Here is an 18,091-nt window from a genome sequence, read left to right as displayed (position 1 = left end):
TGTTCTGAAGACCTGTGGTGACTGCATGGGAGGGCTGTACTGGAGCTGTGTTGGGGTTGTGGGGGCTGCATGGTGGGGGGTTGCACAGGGGTGTCCGGTGGCTGGATAGGGAGGCTGCATCGGGGGTGTCTGGGGCTGCCTGGGGAAGTTTCACTGAGGATGTCCAGTGTTTGAGTGGAGAGGTTGCACTGGGAGCATCCGGCAGCTGTATCGGAGTTTTGCACAGGGGTGTCCGGAGGGCTGCAGCGGAGGTGTCAGGCGCCTGCTCTGGAGCCTGCAGCGGCAGTGTCTGGGGCTCCTGCCCGAACCCCGCTGCCCCATTGCCACCCCGACTCTCCATGTCGGGGCAGTGGGTTCCCAACGGCGGGCCCCCAGGCTGGGCAGGGAGGAGCATCCCGTCCCGTCCCGTTCCGTTCCTCCCCGTCCCATCCCGTGCCGTGCTGTGCGGAGCCGTGCCGCGGCGTCCCGCCCCACGCCGTCCCGCCCCCCCTCCAGCCCCCCCCCACCTCCCGCCCTCCCGCCCGGCCCGGCCCGGCCCGCCGGGGCTGAGCAGCCGCGGGAGGCGCCGGCGCTGGGAGTCGCTGCGCTCGGCGCTGGGGCGCGGTGTGTTTGGGGGCTCCCTGTGGGGCAGCGCGGACCGGCACCGGCACCGGCTCGGCTCGGCCGAGGTCCTCCGGATCTATGCGGCTGTGAGCGGCGGGAGCAGAGCGGGATGGAGCGGCTCCTGGCGCCCGGCCTCATGGTGCTCCTGCTCCCCGCCCTGACGCGAGGTGAGGGCCGCCGAGACGGGCCCCGCCGCCGGCAGGAAGTTTGCTGAGAGCGGGGCTGGGCGCGAAGTGTGTCCCTGTCCCGGCTGGGCACCGGTGCCGTGCGTTGTACGGCTTGGGGGCGGGAGGTGGTCCCCGTGGGAACCGGGAGTTGGAGCCGCGGGATGCCTGGGAACCGGGCTCGGCTCCAGCGGGAGAAACGGAGCTCGGTGCAGCCGGGGGAAACGGGGCCGGAGCCGTGGGGGGAGCGGGGCTCGGCACCGCGGAAGAGTGAGGCGGCCGGGGCTCGGTGTCCCAGAGGCGGTGACGGGGGGAACTGTACTCGGGGTCGCTGAGAACCGGAGTTTGGTACCGGGGAGTGTGGCGGGGAGCTGCGTTCCGTGCCGTCGAGGGGACCGGAGGTCGGTACGGCGGCCGGTCGAGGGGACCGGAGCTCGGTACAGCGGTCGGTCGGAGGGACCGGAGGTCGGTACGGCGGTCGGTCAGGGAGACCAGAGTTCAGTATGGTGGTCGGTCGGGTCGAACCGGAGCTCCGTATGGCGGCCGGCCGGGGGAACCGGAGCGCGGTACCACAGCCGGCCGGAGCAGGGCGCGAAGGGGGCCGGGGGAACCGGAGCTCGGGACGAGCTCGTCCCGGCAGCGGGGCGCGCAGGGCGGCCGCGCTCCTGCCCCTTGTTCTGCGAGAGTTTTTGACCGTTTTGCAGGTTTTTTTCTCGGTTTCCTGTTTCTTGAAAGTCAGCCGAGGGCCCCCTAGGGCCACCCCCCCGGCGCGGCTCTGGGCGCTTCGCCGCAAAGCTCTCTCGAAAGGGGCGATCGGTGTGAGCGGGGTAAAGAACCCTCAAAGTGGCCGGAGGTACGGGGCGGAGCGGGGAGCTGCCAACCCCCTCCCCACCTCGGGGCCAAGCGAGGAGCCTTATCCGGTGCAGAAATGTCCTGGAAGGATGTGGGGAAGGAAAAGCGGTGAGGCTGCCATCGCCCTGCTGCCTGGCACCCAGCTCCTCGGAAGCAAAGTTTGCAGAAAGTTGGGCCCAGCTGGAGCAAGTCCCCAGCACCGCCCCCAGCATCCCCCGTGGGACATGTGGGGTGTCCCCGGCATGCGTGGGGCTCGGCAGCCGTCCGAGGGGGAGAAGTTTGGTGATGGTGGTGGTGTGAAGCCATCGTCAGTCCGTGTGGAAGTGCACCGGCTGCACACGCGTGTGGCAGAGCTGGTTACCGCGAAGTGGGACAGAAGGGGAAGAGCGAGCTGGGGTGGGAATCAGAAGAGGTTCTGGTGCTTTCAGCAAGTTGCTGGGGTAGCTGTGCAGATTTAGGCTCCGAGGGCCACACAATGAAACCTTTACTCATAGCAAGTTGTGACGGGCGACTCATTTGGTTACCGAGTGAATGGTAACTCGTGGGCCCTCGGGCGGATGATTTCCCAAATGGCATTTGTCACTCAAGGGCCTGATCTGGGCTTTCTCTCTGTCAGCCCTCCTGCTGGAGGAGAAGGCAGAGCCTGCCCTCAAGCCCACCCCAAGTTTATTTTTAGGTGAGGCTTTTCTGTGCTGAGGCCATGTGTTCCCTGCCTGCCTCCATCACACTGCGGGTGGAGACCACTGGGCACTGCAGCCCCCATCACACCAGGCTGCAAGGTCTCGATGAGCCCACCCCCAGTCCAGGTGACACCAAGGGCTGCAGCCCCCATCTCATAGGGCTGCAGGATCTCAGTGAGCCTGTTGCTTGTCTGGATGACAGTGGAGGATGCAGTTCCCATCTCACCAGACTGTGGGGTCTCAGTCAGCCTGTCTCTTGTCTGGGTGGTACTAGAGGATGCAGCCGCCAACCCAATAGGCTGTGGTGTCTTGGCAAGCCTGTCCATGGTCCAAGCAATGCTAGAGGATGCAGCCTTCATCTCACCAAGCTGAGGGATCTCAGTGAGCCTGTCCCTGGTCCAGATGACACTAGAGGATGCAGCCCCCTCTGCTGCCCTCCAGGACCTGCACTGTGTCTAACACCCTCCTTCTGTTTGCAGGTTTACGATGCACACAGCTTGCTGAATCCTGCCTCAACGGAGGCAAGTGTGAAACTTTTCTCAACGGGACAGAGCTGTGCCAGTAAGTATGGAAGAGCCAGAGGATTTTCATCTCCCCCAACCAAAGTATTGACATGCATGTTGACTTTGCTTTGAAGGCTCTGGATTTAATAGGGCAAGATGCATTCTCTTTCCTTGAGAGGCAAGAATAACCTGCTTGTGTAGGAGTCGCCACGAGTTTGGCAGGATCAGGCTTTGTTCCTGGCTGGGTGGAAAAACATGGGCAAAGGGCCATGTTTTGCTGGTGGTAACCTATGCAGACTGCCCTGCTGATGGAGCAGGAGGTAGGGCCAGCCTGCAGCACTTGTTGGACTGTCGGGCAGGGAGGCAAGCTGTCTGTCTGTCTGTCTTCCAGCTACACCCGCCTGGCCCTGGAGCGTTGCCTTTCAGTTCCTTGCACCCCATTACTTTGTGGGGCAGTGTCCATCCAGTACATCTCCAATAAATGCTCCAGAGAAGTTTTGTGGCATGGCTCTGGCTGATGGAGCTGCCCCATTGATGTCTGTGGGTTTTGGGTGTATCACAAAGGAGCGTGGTCGCTTCTACCCACAGCCCTGCTGGCACTGGTACCAGGCTGCAGTCCAGCCTGGCATTTCTGGCAGGAGCTGGCACCCAGGCAGGAGCTTTCTCCAAGCCGATTGTGGGGAAAACGGATGTGTAAAGCTCTGGGACTCTTTGAAGGACCAACCGACCCACCGCAGCGATGGCCGATTCACTCCAGGCTCCCAGGGAACAATAACCAAGAGAAATGAATAAGGCTCCAGCTCCCTTTTAAAAACTATTCCATAAAAGAAATGTGAATGGGCAAGGCTCTGTTTTCCGGCCAGATTTCCCCTCTGCCTGTTGAACGTGGCCTGAGCCGAGATCAGGCGGGGAGACGTTCCCACCCACCCCAAATTTCCAAAGAGGAAGTCCTCGGCGGAGGAACCTGAAGGCATTTCCAATCCCAACCTGTTGAATGGCAGCTTCCCTTGACAATGTCTGTTGCTTTTCTGCAAACCCGCCCGGGTGCCGTTACTCTGCCCAGTAGCTGGGCACCTCCCACCCCCTTCTCCAAGCTGAGCCCCCCAACCCTTTGGTGCAAATAAATCAGCAAATCAATCAGGCACATGAGCAATTTAATGGACAAAGGCTGGGTCCTTTTGTGAGCCACTAATGAATGCACGCCACTTTTTTTTGCACAGAAGCCCTTACCAACGCTTGACGCTCTAAATCTTGTTTTCTTTCATTCAAAGAGCGACAGCTGGGATTCGGTCGAAATTCGGCAGCTATTGTTAAGGGAGGCAGATTAATGCTGTGTGACTAATCATGTATGGCTTCCCAGAATGCCCAACCCTCCACCCCCTCCCCAACCTTACACCCCTCCTTTTCCTTGTGGTCATTCTTCCCTCTTTTTCTTCCTTCGGTCTCTGCAACTCCTGATTTACATTTCATGTGCAGATGGTGATGGAATCTAATTAGATCTGATGTGTGCGAGCTCTGTTTGGAGGAGAAGCCTCCAAAGGAGGCTTGGGGCAGGTTGGTTTTTTTTTGGAGGGAAAAAGTTAACTTGCAAGAGCTTCCTCATTGCTAGCTGTGAATATCCATCTCTCTCTTGGCCGCTGATGCCAGGGTGGCTTCGTGAGTGCACGTGAGAGTTGTTTCTGCAGTCAAGCAAGGTGTGTGCTCCCAGCGAGTTAAAGCCCTTGTCCCGTGCAGGGTACGCTCTGCAGGTGATGGGAGCTGATACTAGAGCTCCTGCCAGACTGGAGGAGGTGCAGCTTTCCAACGTATCTGATAGCAGAGCCCTGGTTTTTCACTTGTTCGAATATCTCTTTACGAGGAGTTTTGCTTCCAAGCTTCTTAAACAAAGCAGAGCCAAGAACACAGATACCAGACGCAGAAAAGCTTGGCACTGCCCTTTGGCGCCTGCGTGAAATGCACCGTTTTGGCTGCTGGCCACATCTCCTCTCGGCCTGGCACTTAACAAAGTTTGGCCATAAAGCCCCATTGTGCTGCCCCCACAAATCCAATTAGAAAGTGGAGTGAAATAAATAGCGTACGAGGGAGACGCTGCTCCCGTGGACAGGCGGTTGTGGCAGGAGGGAGCTATTTGGGTTAGATGAAGGCGACTCTGATAACTCCAAAACCTGAGTTATCAGCCCCGTTAGGGAAAGGGAACCGCCGGGGCGAGGCGAGGACCTGTCTCTGCTGGGCTTATTTCACAGCGATGGTGTGAAATCTCCAGGTGCCTTATCTTGCTTGTCCCTTTGCCAGGCTGCCCGGGGCACTCAGGGCTTTAATTGAACGCAGAGGACTGAGCAGTTGATGGGCTGAAGGGCTAGCGACAGAAACAGCCTAATTAAGCAGCCTTTGGAACTGCTTCCCATCTTGGCAGAGGTAGTTGGGTCTCTCAGCGCTGGAAGGGCAGCAGCAGGGGTTTGTGCATCTTGCTCATAGCCCAGCTGAAGGCAGGAGGTGTTTCCGTCCCACGCGTGGCACTCGCAGCAGGTCTGGAGCTTTGGGAGGGTCTGGTCTGCAGACAGGGGCTGCTGCCCTGGTTGATGTGTGCTTCCACGGAGCTGGGGAGCTGTGGCTTTCCCAAAAAGGCCCTTGCCTTTCACTACAGTATTTTCCCAGACAAAATGAGAAGGTTTTTCCAGAAGGTCCTTTTGACTTCTGATAGCTCCTAATTAGACTGTTGGCCAACCATAGTTTTGACTGGCATCCCTGCAATGAGCGGGGCTGATTTTAGATTGCTGTGCCATGTGATGTTCGTTCCCAGGACCTCCCTTGCACCGCTAGTTAAAAGCAGATGGCATAAAAGGAGGGCTGAGCTTCCAGCCCTGCTCCACCAGCCCGTCGCCGTTGAAGTCAGAGGAGCTGGGTTGTCATGCTCTCGCCCAGAGAAGCAAAGGAGACAGCAGAGGAAAAGAATAAGTTAAATTAATCACTAGGCTTGATCTGCAGAGGGGGAAAAGTCAGCTCACTAAACTACTTCCTCTGTTTATGAATCAGCACAGCGTCCTAGTTCAGCCAGGCAGAGGCTCCTGAGCTGGTGCCTGTTGCCACCACCAGCCTCCATGGGCAGCGGGCCAGCAACGTTGGAAGAAACATTCAAAGGGGGAACCTTAGTGGGAAGAGATGATTATTTTAGCTCGAAACTCTTGCAGGAGACAACCAGGAAGACCCAAGAAGGGATCTAAGCCCTGCAGCTCTCGCTGCCCTTCGAGTTATTCAGCTGCTCAGTCATTGTTATCTCGTTGTAAAGGGCGGAAGTTTCCTTCTGGTTTGGTTTTTTCTCATGTGCTTTAACCCAACGTTATTTCCATGAAATAATAACAAAGAAAAAATGCAGTCTCCGTGCTGGGGGAGGAAGAGGGTGGGGTATTGAACAATCAGCCAGAGGAAGCTCTTAGAGAAGTAGACGAGTGGTGATTCAGCCATGTTGAGAACTCTTGATGGCTCTTTCGAGCCTGATCTCATTCTGGGAAAGAGCAAGGTGGAAATGGGTGAGAGGGGAGATTAAAAATACAAAAGCATCACCTGTTGCAGATTCCAGTAGAAGAGAAACTTAGCTGAGAAGTCCAGCTGGTGAGGTCACCGGGGCAGCAGCAGGGCTTTGCAGCTCTTTTCTAGAAGAATCTCTGTTTACATCTCTCTGCAGAGCGGCTTGATGGTTATCAGTTGTCTCAGGTGGTCCTACCCACTCCTTCTGACTTGCCTTGGGGATTTTATTGGTCGGAGTGAAAGAGTTGGGTTTTTTTTTGCTTGATTTTTCTCATGTTTTGGTACTTGTGGTCACCAGAAGGTTGTACTGTGTTCAGGCAGGGGCCAGCACGTTCAAAAGCAGCTATCTCTGTAGCTCCCTCAGCAGTACCAGCAGCACAGAGGCGAGCAGAAGAGATGGGATGATGCCAGCTGAGATGGATTTGCTCAGGGGCTCCTAAAGATGCAGCAGGGATGAGGTATTGGCAGTGGCCATCATCACCTGAGATCAGAGAGGCTGTTCCTCACCGGGTGCTTGTAGCTCTTAAAGCTGTGATGCAGCGCACGGGGCCCTGCTCCACGTCCAGCTTCTGTAGGTCACTCACTTTGCCATTCAGGGTGTGTGTTACTACAGCAAAATCTCTTCCATCTCAACCACCTGACTTGTTGTCTTCCTACCTGCTGGAAGCCACAATAGGTCCATTTGTTCCAGCTGATTTTGCATGCCCTGGTCTCACCTCCAAGGTTTTGTTGGTTTTCTTGTGTGTAGCATGAGCGAGACACATATAAGTCACTGCAGGACCAAGCTACTCACCAATTAAGGGCTTGGATAACATAATCAGGAGGCAGTTAGCAAGTTTTAAAATAACATTGCTTGGAAATTAACCTGCTCTTTCCAGGCCTGGAGGTGTGGTGACCCTTGTTTTGCTCGTGTTGGTAGGTGTCCCAAATGGTAACGGCGTGTGTACAAGAGAGGAATGTGAAATTTATTGAGCATCAGTGTGTTGAACGAGGGAATAGCCTCAGGGTGCAGTTACCAAGAGCTGGTAAGCTCTGGATCTAGATGGAGACTTCTCCATGGTTAGCACATTGCCAAACTCCAGGTGAAGGTTTTCGACCATGGATTGGGGCTGTGGAGTGGAAAAGTCTCTGAGGTACAACTTGAACACCCCCTTGGGAAAGTAGGTCTGCAGCAGGGTCTCAGCTGAGTCCTGCCCAGGAGGCAAAAAGGTGCTTGGGGTCTGTCTGCTTCACTACAAGTCTTTGGCTTTGTGTTCAGATGGCTCCTGCTTGCCAGAGGGCACTTGGGCTGCTTGCTTGCTGCTCCCCAGGCTGACCCTGGGTTCCTGCAGTCCTTCTCTTTGGGACCCATCAGGATGGAGAGGTGAAAGTTTGGTGTGATTCCAAATGCTGAAAGACATCTTACAAAATATCTTACTGCATACCCTTGGCACACAGCTCTAAGCCTTAGTGCCTGGAAGCGCCTGTGCCAAAATTCTGAAGGTCTCAGAAGTTGCCTTGCTGCATGCTGACCTCATGAGCATGAATTTGCTGTGAGGAAAAGGCATTCCAACTTTCCCAGGCCATCTGTCCATGGAAAGGCTCCATCCTGCACTGCTGGGTTCTTTGGTTTGACCTGGAGAGAGGTATCCGTAGCAGCAGGTTGGCACTGCCACCATTTGGCCATGGGTGTTATGTTGGGTGGTCAACAGCCCAGGGCTCTGTGTTTTGGTCTGAGGGAAAACTACAGCTACTCACATCAGCCAAAGATCCAGAATGAGCAGCAGAAATGCTACTCTGGTGTTGAAGGAGTCTTTGCATTTTCACTTCTTGGGTATCAGAACATGGAGACATCCAGGAGCAGAGCACAGATGTGTGAGGGGCAGGGCCAGCATCAGCAGGTTCTGACCAGGGTTGGAGCTCTGAGTGGCTGAGGGAGCCCTATGTGGATGTAATAGCACAGCTCTCTTTGCTCATCTGTTGTGTGTCATGTTGGGAAGTCTTTGCAGCACCCTGGTCCTAGTGACACCAGACCATGGCAGCTCCCATCTGCTTGCTTGGAGAGCTCCACAACACTTAGAGATGCCCACCTGGGGACACTCCATCTTCATTTTGACATCTGAGTCTTGCTAGTAGAACAGCTCAATGCTGCTTCCAGCTGGCCATCTTGCCAAGGTGTGATGGTGCCCGTTCAGACTTGCACCATCCTTGTCTGGACTTTGCCTTCCTCAGTGCTCAGCAGCACTAGGACCCTTCAGAGGGCTGCTGTCTACCAACCTAGCATGTATCTGGCAGATCAGATCTTCTTCCCTCACCTCCCCATGTTGGCAAATACCCTGTGGACAGGGATCTGTGTTATGGGAAGGTGTTGGGGTTTCCAAATACATCAAGCAAGGATTGCTTAGTGCCTCAGTTTGCTCCATTTGCTGTTGTTTATCTGAACAAAACCTATCTCGGGGTGACCTGGAGCAGCAGGACCCTCCAGGCATATCCTGGCTTGTGGGGAGATGAATTAGAAGAGGGAAGCACCCATTGATAAATGCAGTGCTTGGTGCAAGAGGTGCAGGATCAGGACCAAAATTAAAGCCCTTGTGAGGTGCTGGGACTGGGAAGGGAAGTGTTTAGCTGATCGGTCTGGGGAGTTCTGTCCCATAATAGAACAGGCAGAGTATTTCCATATGGGAGAAGATTCACTGTCAGGGTGCCAGAGCCCTGGAGCAAGTTGCCCAGAGAGGTTGTGGACTCCTTCTCTTGAAGAGATTCCAAACCCATCTGGGCATGATCCTGGGCAGCCTGCTCTGGGTGATGCTGCTTTAGCAGGGGGCTTCGACTAGATGATCTCCAGAGGTCATTTCTGAACCCCTCCATGCTTCTGTGGGATTCTGTGACTTTCAGTTGGCAGGGGCCTGCAGTGGTCATCCACTCCATCTGATGGGGCAACATTCTGCCCAGCACCCCAAGTACAGGGGAGGTCATGTCCTACATCTGTTGTTGCAGAGGGCTGTCAGGAGCAGGACAGGGGTGAGATGTGAGCCGTGCTGGCTGGGGGTGAGCTTCTCTTGCACAGCAGTAATTAATGTCTGCTTTAAGCTTTCACCCATCACATCCCTCCCCTTCCCCCACGGCAGCCTGGAGTTAATATTGGAAAAGCCAGTTAAGGAGTTAATGTTTAGGTGCTGCTTATTAGGCTCTTGCACATTTCCAGCAAGGGGAGCAGGGCTGCATTTTAATGGGAAACTTTCACGCTCAGTCAAGTTGCAAAAATTTATTTGTGCCCAAGTCATTTTCTTTTAACAAGTTTTCACCCTAATTCCCTTCCCCAAAATCTGAATTTAATGGTATTTATATGGGAAATGGATATATTAAGTTTTAATGATGCTATAATAGAAGAGGGTGTGCTGCAGGGAAGCAGCCGTGTGGCGGTGGGCTGGGAGGACTGGGTAGACTGGGTGCTGGTGGGAGAGTGGTGCCTTGGGCTGGGTCTGAAGTTGAATATCTGAGAGCAATGGTACCAGGCTGTGCTTGGATCTGTGCAGGATCAGTCCCTGAGTGTTGCGAGGGCTGGGGCTGCAGTGCTGAGCTTTGCCTCCTGCTGCCGATCGCCCCTCATAGAATCAGAATGATTTGGGCTGGAAAGGACCTTAAAGTTCATCTCATTGAAATCTCTGTGCCATGAGCAGAGTCACTTTCCGCTAGACCCCATCTAACCTGGCCTTGAACACCCCCAGGGAGGGGGCATCCTCTTCGGTGGCTCCTGGTGTGATGTGACACTACCTGTGTGCGCCAGGACCGACCTCGAGAGGAGCAGTCAAAGCAGCTTCTTCGCTTTGTCAGCTGCTCTCCATGCCAAGAGAGCTGGCACCAGCAGGGTGATGGGGACCCTGAGGACCTTCCACTCCACTCCCTATCAGTGCCAGTACTGGGGGGGGGGGGGCAGAGTGTTTGTGAGCGTCCGGGGGGTTATTTTAAGATGGGAATGAGCTGCTGTCGATGAGCAGCCGTGGAGCATAGCAGGTCTCCAGCGCTGCCACCCCGCTGGAGCAGCCTCCTGCAGATGGATCAGAAAAAGACCCTCCCAGAGGCACTTAGGGCAGGCTGACTCACCAAACGCCTCCTTTTGGGGCAAGTGGAGGAATGTGGCTGTCGATGGAGGAATGTGGCTGTCGATGGCGGGATGTGCCAGCTCCCACCCGCTGCCCAGCAGCAGCCAGAGCCCCACGCATCGCCTTTGGGGCGGGCTGGGAGAGTGACCCTCTGGAGAAGCAGTCCCAGAGGAGGGGGGGGACGGGACCGTCCCCGGCCCCCAGCCCCTATTAAAATGTTAGACACAGACCTCCAAGTCAAAAGGCAGGGCGACAGACGGCCCTTTCACAGGGCCTGCTGCTCCCCACAAAAGGGGGGTTTCCAGGGGAGGGGGGCAGGAATGCAGGCTGCGGCCGGAGGGCAGAGCCGCCACCATTGTCCCGCTCCCTCGGCGAGGGCGTCATGTTGACACAAGGATTTCTGCCGGCAAAAGGTGTCAGAGGCAGAGTCTGCCCTCCCTCCCTCTCCGTTTCCTTGGTTAAACTCACCAGCAACTGAAATCCCGGGATAGAGATCCTGGGAGCACATCCCCTCCAGCTCAGAGGTCCTTCGCCTCCCTCAGACCGTGGTTTCCCAGGGGCCGAGGGTTCGGTCGCTAATAAGGAATTTGGGGAGTTCTGCTTTGCTTGCAAAGCTTCGTGGTTGTGAGATTGGGAGAGCTGGATCCACCAGTGGCCGTGGCAGTCTTTGCCCATTCCCACCATGAAGTGTTGTGGTTTTCGGGAGGGTTTGTGCTGCGGGGGCACCCCTGTGCTCTGCCAGATCCCCCACTCCTCCTGTTTATAAATATCAGAGCTAAATATAGCTTGTTTAAAAGTCTTGGTGGCTGTTGAGATCCTAATCTCAGGTTTTATGTTCAGGATTAGACGAGTGGGATGGAAGGGTCACACGTGTCCTGGGTGGGAGTTTTCCATATTTGGCTCTCTGGCAGAGTAGTGTTTAGCCAGAACTTGCTTTGAGGGGGGAAAGGAAAGGAAAAAGAAGTAGAGATTATCATCATCATGTAGTGAGATGGTGGCACCAACATTGCAAGCCAGAGCTCCTGGGAGCATGGCAGAGTGAATTCCACCCTGCACAGGCAGCGAGTGTGGGCAGCACTTGTGTCCAGAGTGGGATGGGGAAGGGTAAGGGGCCTCAGGCACCAGCAGTGCTGGGCTAGGGAGGTAGAAATTCCTCATCTCATGCAAAATCCGACTTTTCCTTTTGATGGCTGGCAGAATGAAATGGTTTTAAAGGGAAGATGTTTACAGATGAAAAATTGCAGCAGGGAGTAGTTGGAGAAGGTGCTCTGGAATGTGGCAGTTGCTGGGCAGCACCATGGGGGAAAAGCAGAGCTGGGTGGTACCTTACTGGTGTCACCAGTGTGGGCGCCTACTTGAGGACCTGCCCCAGGACCACAGAACCATAGTATCACAGTATCATCAGCCAGGTTGTCTTCCGTAGGGATGCTCTGCTGGAATCTCATCCGTCATGGTCCCCCCATAAACAGGCTCCTCCAGGAGAAGGAGCAGGGACTGGGACGAGTGGGAAGAGCAGAGCTCGGCGCAGGGGCAGCCTCCTCCCACAAACAATGAGGCTGTGCAGATTTACACCGGGGGAGGATGTAAAAAACATCCACTGGAGGAAAAAAAATATAATACTTCATAGCAGCCATTGTTGAGGGTGGGAATGAGGCAAGCTTTGTCTTGGGCTCTTCCTTCGACATCTTTCATGTTTATTGTGAATGAAGCTCCATTGAAAGGCAGCTCCTTCCCAGGTAGCCGGGGCCACTTTGCTTAGTAATGGGATTATATTGTTTTTCATGACAATGGGAACTTTGATTCCCAAACTATCCTGACTAATGTCTGCCCTAAGAAACAAAGCCATTTGTGTGGGTTTTTTTTTCCTCCTTCTCCCTCTCCCCTTAGCTGCTGGTAGGAGGAACAGGGCTCTAAGCAGGTTTTTCCCCCACTTCTGTCCATTAAGTATATCCAGTTTTGAGTATTCCTTTAGTTTCTCTCCAGATGAAAGTCTGGGTCTTAAAATCTCAATTAGATGGCTTGGGCTAGGTCAAAAATGAACTGGAACAACACAAAAAAAAACACTCACAACCCAACAACATCAAAGGCTTTGGGTTGCAGTTTGCTTTTTTTAATTAAACAAGACTGGGGATCTGCTCTTGCTTTATTAACCTGGTGTCACTCGAAGTAACCTGCTGCTTTGCCAACCACCCTCCCAGTGTGAAACTCTGTTTTTTTCCCAGGCTGGTGTCCCAGAGTGGTTAATAAAGCAGAGCCTGGATGGGACTGGTTTGGTTTAGTGCTGGGTTTTGGTGCTGGGAGACACGTCACAGCTGGTGGAGATGTTTGTGAGGCCGTGCTGGCGCCGAGAGCTTTGGGATGCATCACCCAGCTGGAGTGCCCCATGTGAGCAAAGGGGAGCTAGGTAACTCTGCTTTCTCTGCCTTGACTCTCCTGGGAGCTGTGGTGAAGCCTTTGGGTTCTTAATAGGTGCCAGAAACCACAGAGAGAAGCTGCAGGTGAGGTGTGGTGAGCCTGACCGTACCTGTTGCTAGGAGCCTTTGGCTGTTAGAGCAGGAGTGGACATCCATGGTCCTGCATGTCCCAGATCAGAGTAGTGTCCAAAAGTGCTCCTCATTTCCCTGCACCCATCTTGTTCTGCCAGTTCTAGGAGTGCCACTCTGAGCAGGGTAGCAATGCCACAGCAGGAGCTGAGCAGATAGAACTAGGGTGCAGGGTGCTGGGCTCTGCTTTCCCAGTGGGACCATTTTCCAGGCCTTTTGGCTCTAGAATGTGTTCCTACACTTGGTGAGGCATATCTGAGGTGAGGTTATGGCATCTGGAAGACATCCCCTAATCAATTGTACACAAAAGTGGTCCCAGTGGTGCTCCTTGCAGGAACCCGTGGCTTGTGAGGAGGCAATGGAATAAGATGGTATGGGAAGGTGGAATAAGGAACAGATCTCTTAGTGACATGGAGACATACCCCAGAGCACCAGCCCTTCCTCTGGTTGGATTGGAGCTGTGGAAGATCAGGATCCTCCAGGCTGGCACTGAGCAAGTATGTCTTAGGGGAAAGGGTGTAACTTCAGGAGAAAGCTGGGGTGTTGCTTCCAGGCTGTGCCAAGTGGGAAGCCACTGGCACAACTGGAAAAGTGACTCTTGTGTGTGGATGCCTCATGGAAAGCAAGTTGAACGCCCAGGGTCTGCAGCTGCTGGGGCTGTGCAGGGCTGAAAGCAGGCTGCTGTGGTTCCCCTTCAGCAGCCCAAGGATGACAGTTAGCCTGGGAGGTGCGGGCACAATGGGGCAGGGTGGTGTCACCGCTCTGCAGCTGAGAGCAGCAGCAGCTGTGGTCCTCTGAGGAGACTTGGGTTATTTCTCCTTCCCTCAGCTGCTGCCAGCAAACACATGAAATCTGAGTGTCCTGCTCGTGTTTGGCCACTTGCTTCACTCCATGGGGTCTGGACCACGCTGGCACAGGCACCTGCTGGGTCACACAGCGTGTTTGCTGGTGCAGAGGTGTGGGTGTCATGGTCTCGTGGTGGGGACCCTCTGCACCACACAAAGTCGCAGTTGTGGTTTCTCCGCCACCTCTGCACCGTGGTGGCTCTGCTGGGAACTCTGGGGTGCATGGAGGGTGACTTGTCTGGCATGGCTGCTCTGGGCCATGGGCACCAGACAGCATCCCCCACAGCCCAGCTTGTTCCTGGGGACAGGTGTCAAGGTGGGGCCCTGGGTTTGCTGCTTCTCCAAAGGCAATGGGGACTCTCCTGCCCCCACTAGTCTCAAATAACCCCAAAATGGGCTTGAATAGAGACCCAAGCCTCTCCTCAGCTTTCCCACGGTGCTTGTACCTTGGGGAAAACAACCGGGGCCATTTATGCTTGCAGCAGATGAGGGTGAGGAAGAGGTTATGTGATAGCAGTGCAGATAAGAGGCAGCCTGGATGTGGGGCCGGCGGCTGGGATGGGGCTCCCTGCCAGTCCCCTGTCCCCTCCCACAGCTGCCCCTGGACCTGCCTCCCTTGATGGCTTGAGGATGGGGAACAGCCCCTGCATGTCCAGTGGCCATGCTTCAGCTTACCTCTGGTTTTCATTCTGCTTCTTGGTTTATTTTGTGCTTTTTAAGCCTGAGGTGGCGTTTATCTCCAACCCTGCTGCAGTTCCAGCCCTTGCCAGGGGACACCCTGGGGCCAAGCAGGAGAGCATTGGGTGGTGTGAGTGTGGCTATTCTCAGCTGAGCCCCCTTCCTGGATCCAGGGCATCCCCCATGCACCCAGCAGCTCTGAAACACACACCCCCAGACCCTGAGCTGTGCTTGGGCAGGGCTGACACAGCCCAAATTTAAACAAAGCCCTTCTGCTGCCATGCGGGAGCCAGGCTGGGGCAGGGTGGGCTGCGGGAGCGCCTGGATGTCATCTGTGCTGGCCGTGGCAGATGGCAGCTTAGCACAGAAAGGAAAACATTAGTCTTGGGTCAGAGGTCACAGAAACATCTGCCTCGGGATGCTTTCAGTGCCCACATTGCTGCAGAGGGACAAAACCTGTTGCTGGTGGGTTGGAGGAAGAGCTTTGCACGCCGCAAGCAAGGAGGGAGTGAACAAAGGGTCGGTGTCGTGCATGGGGATGCACACGTGGAGCAGCCAGAGTGGGGGCTGCAGTGGGGCTGGGGTGAGCACCTCAGCTCTGCCAGTATTGCTCATGGGGCAAAGGGGTGCTGGGAGCAACAGTGCCCAGGCAAGGATGTGTATGCAAAGCTGGGACAGCAGCATGGCACAGTGCTTGTTGGCCCTCTGGCATTTCTGTAGCTCAGTTGTGCCGCTTTTCAGAGCGTGGCAGAGGTTGGAAGTGACCTGTGGAGATCATCTAATCCAGTGTCCTATGGTTCTAGGATCTGCCAAGCTTTTCTGCAGCCTTGCTGAATGAACTGCAGCATTGGGTCACTGTAACTCATGAAGGATGTGCAGCAGACACAACAAATGCACGTGCCCACGCTGAGCAGATCCAGATTTGGCTTGGGAGCAGGGTGGGAATTTGGGGCCGCTGTTCTCGTTCCCAGGCCATCCCCTGGGACTCACTGTCTGACCTTGGACAAGGCCTTCTCCATCACCCTTCACATCAGTTGTGAATCGTGCCGGAGATTTATGGGTTGGGAGCACGGTGCATGATTAATGGCGCTCCCCCCTCGCCACAGTTTGCTCTTGGGGCCGGTGTGGAGGGGAAGATGCTTCACAGCCCAGTGTCGTGAGAATCCAACCCCCAGCCTCTGCCTGACCCCCCAAAACAAAAAGCCCCCGGGATGGACAGCAGCTCCAGACACTCGAGGGGTGTGAATCAGTGTGTTCACACCTGCAAGGAGCACATGCAGCATCCCCAGACACAGCGTTGGAGATGAACCTCTTCATCACTGCCCCCTGTCCTGTTTGGTGCTTCAGGGACAGCCTCATTCTCTTGGTTATGTCATGTGGAAAATACCCTAGAGCTGAAGGACTATGAGACTGTCTTCTCTGACTTGCTCCTAGTGCTGGCAGAGGCAGCATTGTGCACTGGCTTGGCCGTCACTGCAGTCAGGATGCCATCACTCCTTGTCACCATCAAAACCGGAGGGGTGGGTCACAGCTGGAGTGTTTGGTGCCTCTTCAGCAGGTTATTGAGTCAACGGAAACGTTTCTCAGCTGCATGCTCAGGGGAAGGAGAGGCGCTGGTATTTTTAGCCACCCCTGCCTAGACCGGGAGTGGGGCTGGGAGTGTGGAGGTGTTGGGTTGATGGCTGGACTTGAGGATCTGAGAGATCTCTTCCAACCTCTACAGTTCTGTGGCTTCACTGGCCTCTCTGGGGATGCTCTGGAGGCCCCTCCAGTCCCCAGGAGCTCAGCCACCTTTCGCTGCCTCAGAGCTGCTTTCTAATGGCCCTTCAGAGCTGTTATGATCCTGGCGCTCCCGCCCTGTCCTCTGCCAACACATCTATCTGTAATTAAAGCACAGCTTTCATGTCTCTTATGATAATTTCCATAAGCTGCTTGGGGTTTGGTTTGGGTAGCCCTTGCTTGGGAAATGCCAAAGGAAAAACCACAGGGTGATCTTCACCTGGCTGAGCCCGCGGGGACGTCGCGTCCCCCACGTCTGCTCACCTGGGAGCCCTGACGCCACCACCCGCCGGTCTGCTTTTTACATACAATAAAGCTTAGCTCCATGGGCTGAACTTCAGGAGAAGTTTTTTAGCCCCTGGAGAAGTAGGTGGACACATGCTGAGGTTGCAGAACAGCTGAGAGCTGAAGCTGGCTCTGCTGAGCCCAGCCTTTCCAGACCTGAGACAGCTGAACAATGACTATGTCTTGGGCTGGCCTTATTCTTCACCTGGTTTTTGATCTCTTGCTTTGCATGCAAGGCTTGTCTCCAGGCTTTGCTCTGCAGCAGGCACTCTAAAGCTCTTGTGGTTGCTGGGTTTTTAAATGCAACTCCAGAGTCTGACTGAGCTCTGGGACTTGCACAGGGAGGAAAGAGTGAGATTCATCCCCATGGCTTTGTTCTGCAGCTGTATTCTTCCCCACCTCTCTCAGACCTGCTGTTGGAAAGCTGGGCAGCAATAGCATCATTTCTGGGTAGAGGTGCCTCCAGATGATACAGCAGTAGTGCTGAAGCCACCAGATGTTAAGGTTACCCATGTGCATGTCCAGGTGCTGCCATGTGTGGAGCAAAGGAGCATCCATTGTCCTTTTTTCATGCTTTTGCTGAGCTGTAGTATCAGAGATGTTTTGCTCTTTGAAAAGAAACTGAGATGACTTAGAAGCCATGGAAGGTCCCTTCCAATCCCTATCATTCTATGGGGCCTTGAGCAACCAGGTCTAGTGGGAACTAAACGATCTTTAAGGTCCCTTCCATCCATTCCATTCTGATTCTGTGAAGGACTTTGAGAGGGCTCCCTGAGCTGGCAGCAGTGGGTATGCGAGAGCTGTCACTGTCTCTGCCACAACTGTGGTTGTGATCTGGAAATCTTCAGAGCCTGTGCTGCACAGCCCAGCTCTGCAGGGCACAAACTCCTCTATGGGTTATAGTGGTGAGTACTGGACTTTAGTGGTGCCTCTGTGATGCTGCTTTGTTGTCTGAAGAGTTGCTTCACCAGCACTTCTCAGTGGCTGGAATGCCTCCACTGAAGGGAAGAGGAATGTGGTCATAGAATCACAGGATGGCTTGGGTTGGAAGGGACCTTAAAGATCGTCTAGTTCCATCCCTCCTGCCATGGGCAGGGACACTTCCTACTAGACCAGCTTGCTCAAAGCCTCATAAGGCATGATGCATGAGTGTATCCCAGTCCCACTTAAGCTTGTGTGTCCATCACCCAGCTCAGTCCTTTCTAACCAGGACAGAGCCACGTTAAGCCCTTCCCTGGTGTCTTCTGCACCTTCCTCACTGCTTGAGCTGATTGTATCCATCTGCAAACAAATTAAAAGCTATGAAAATAAATTAAATATCTGCTAACTCTGTGAAACTTAAGGGACTTCCTAAAGCAAAAGCTTGGAAAGCACCCAGGCAGCCCAGCTAGGCATGGGGCAGCCCCCAGCCTGTGCACTGCCAGGGGCCTCAACCCCCAGGGGAGTTCCTCCAATCACTAATTAACCTCCTGGCTAATAACCATGCCTTGGGCTGGGCTCTGCTCTGGCTTCCCATCTCTGAGCTCGAAGCACCATTTGCCTGCACTGAAAT

At 54.7% G+C, this 18,091-nt stretch overlaps 1 protein-coding gene across 3 annotated transcripts in view; it reads left to right on the top strand.

Moving 5' to 3' along the window:
- The first annotated feature begins 544 nt into the window (after positions 1–544).
- Positions 545–18,091, top strand: part of NOTCH1 (notch receptor 1) — a 48,544-nt gene continuing 30,997 nt past the window's right edge. For all 3 annotated transcript variants that reach the window (XM_064170914.1, XM_064170915.1, XM_064170913.1), the window contains exons 1-2: positions 545–770; positions 2,779–2,860. In XM_064170914.1, coding sequence (XP_064026984.1) covers positions 713–770; positions 2,779–2,860 — 140 coding nt within the window. In that variant the 5' untranslated portion in view covers positions 545–712. The remainder of the gene's footprint in view (positions 771–2,778; positions 2,861–18,091) is intronic.

The sequence above is a fragment of the Pogoniulus pusillus genome, chromosome 35 (assembly GCF_015220805.1).
Source record: "Pogoniulus pusillus isolate bPogPus1 chromosome 35, bPogPus1.pri, whole genome shotgun sequence".
Lineage (NCBI taxonomy): Eukaryota > Metazoa > Chordata > Aves > Piciformes > Lybiidae > Pogoniulus > Pogoniulus pusillus.
Note: the sequence above shows the minus strand (reverse complement) of the source record. Positions and strands in the feature narration are given on the sequence as shown.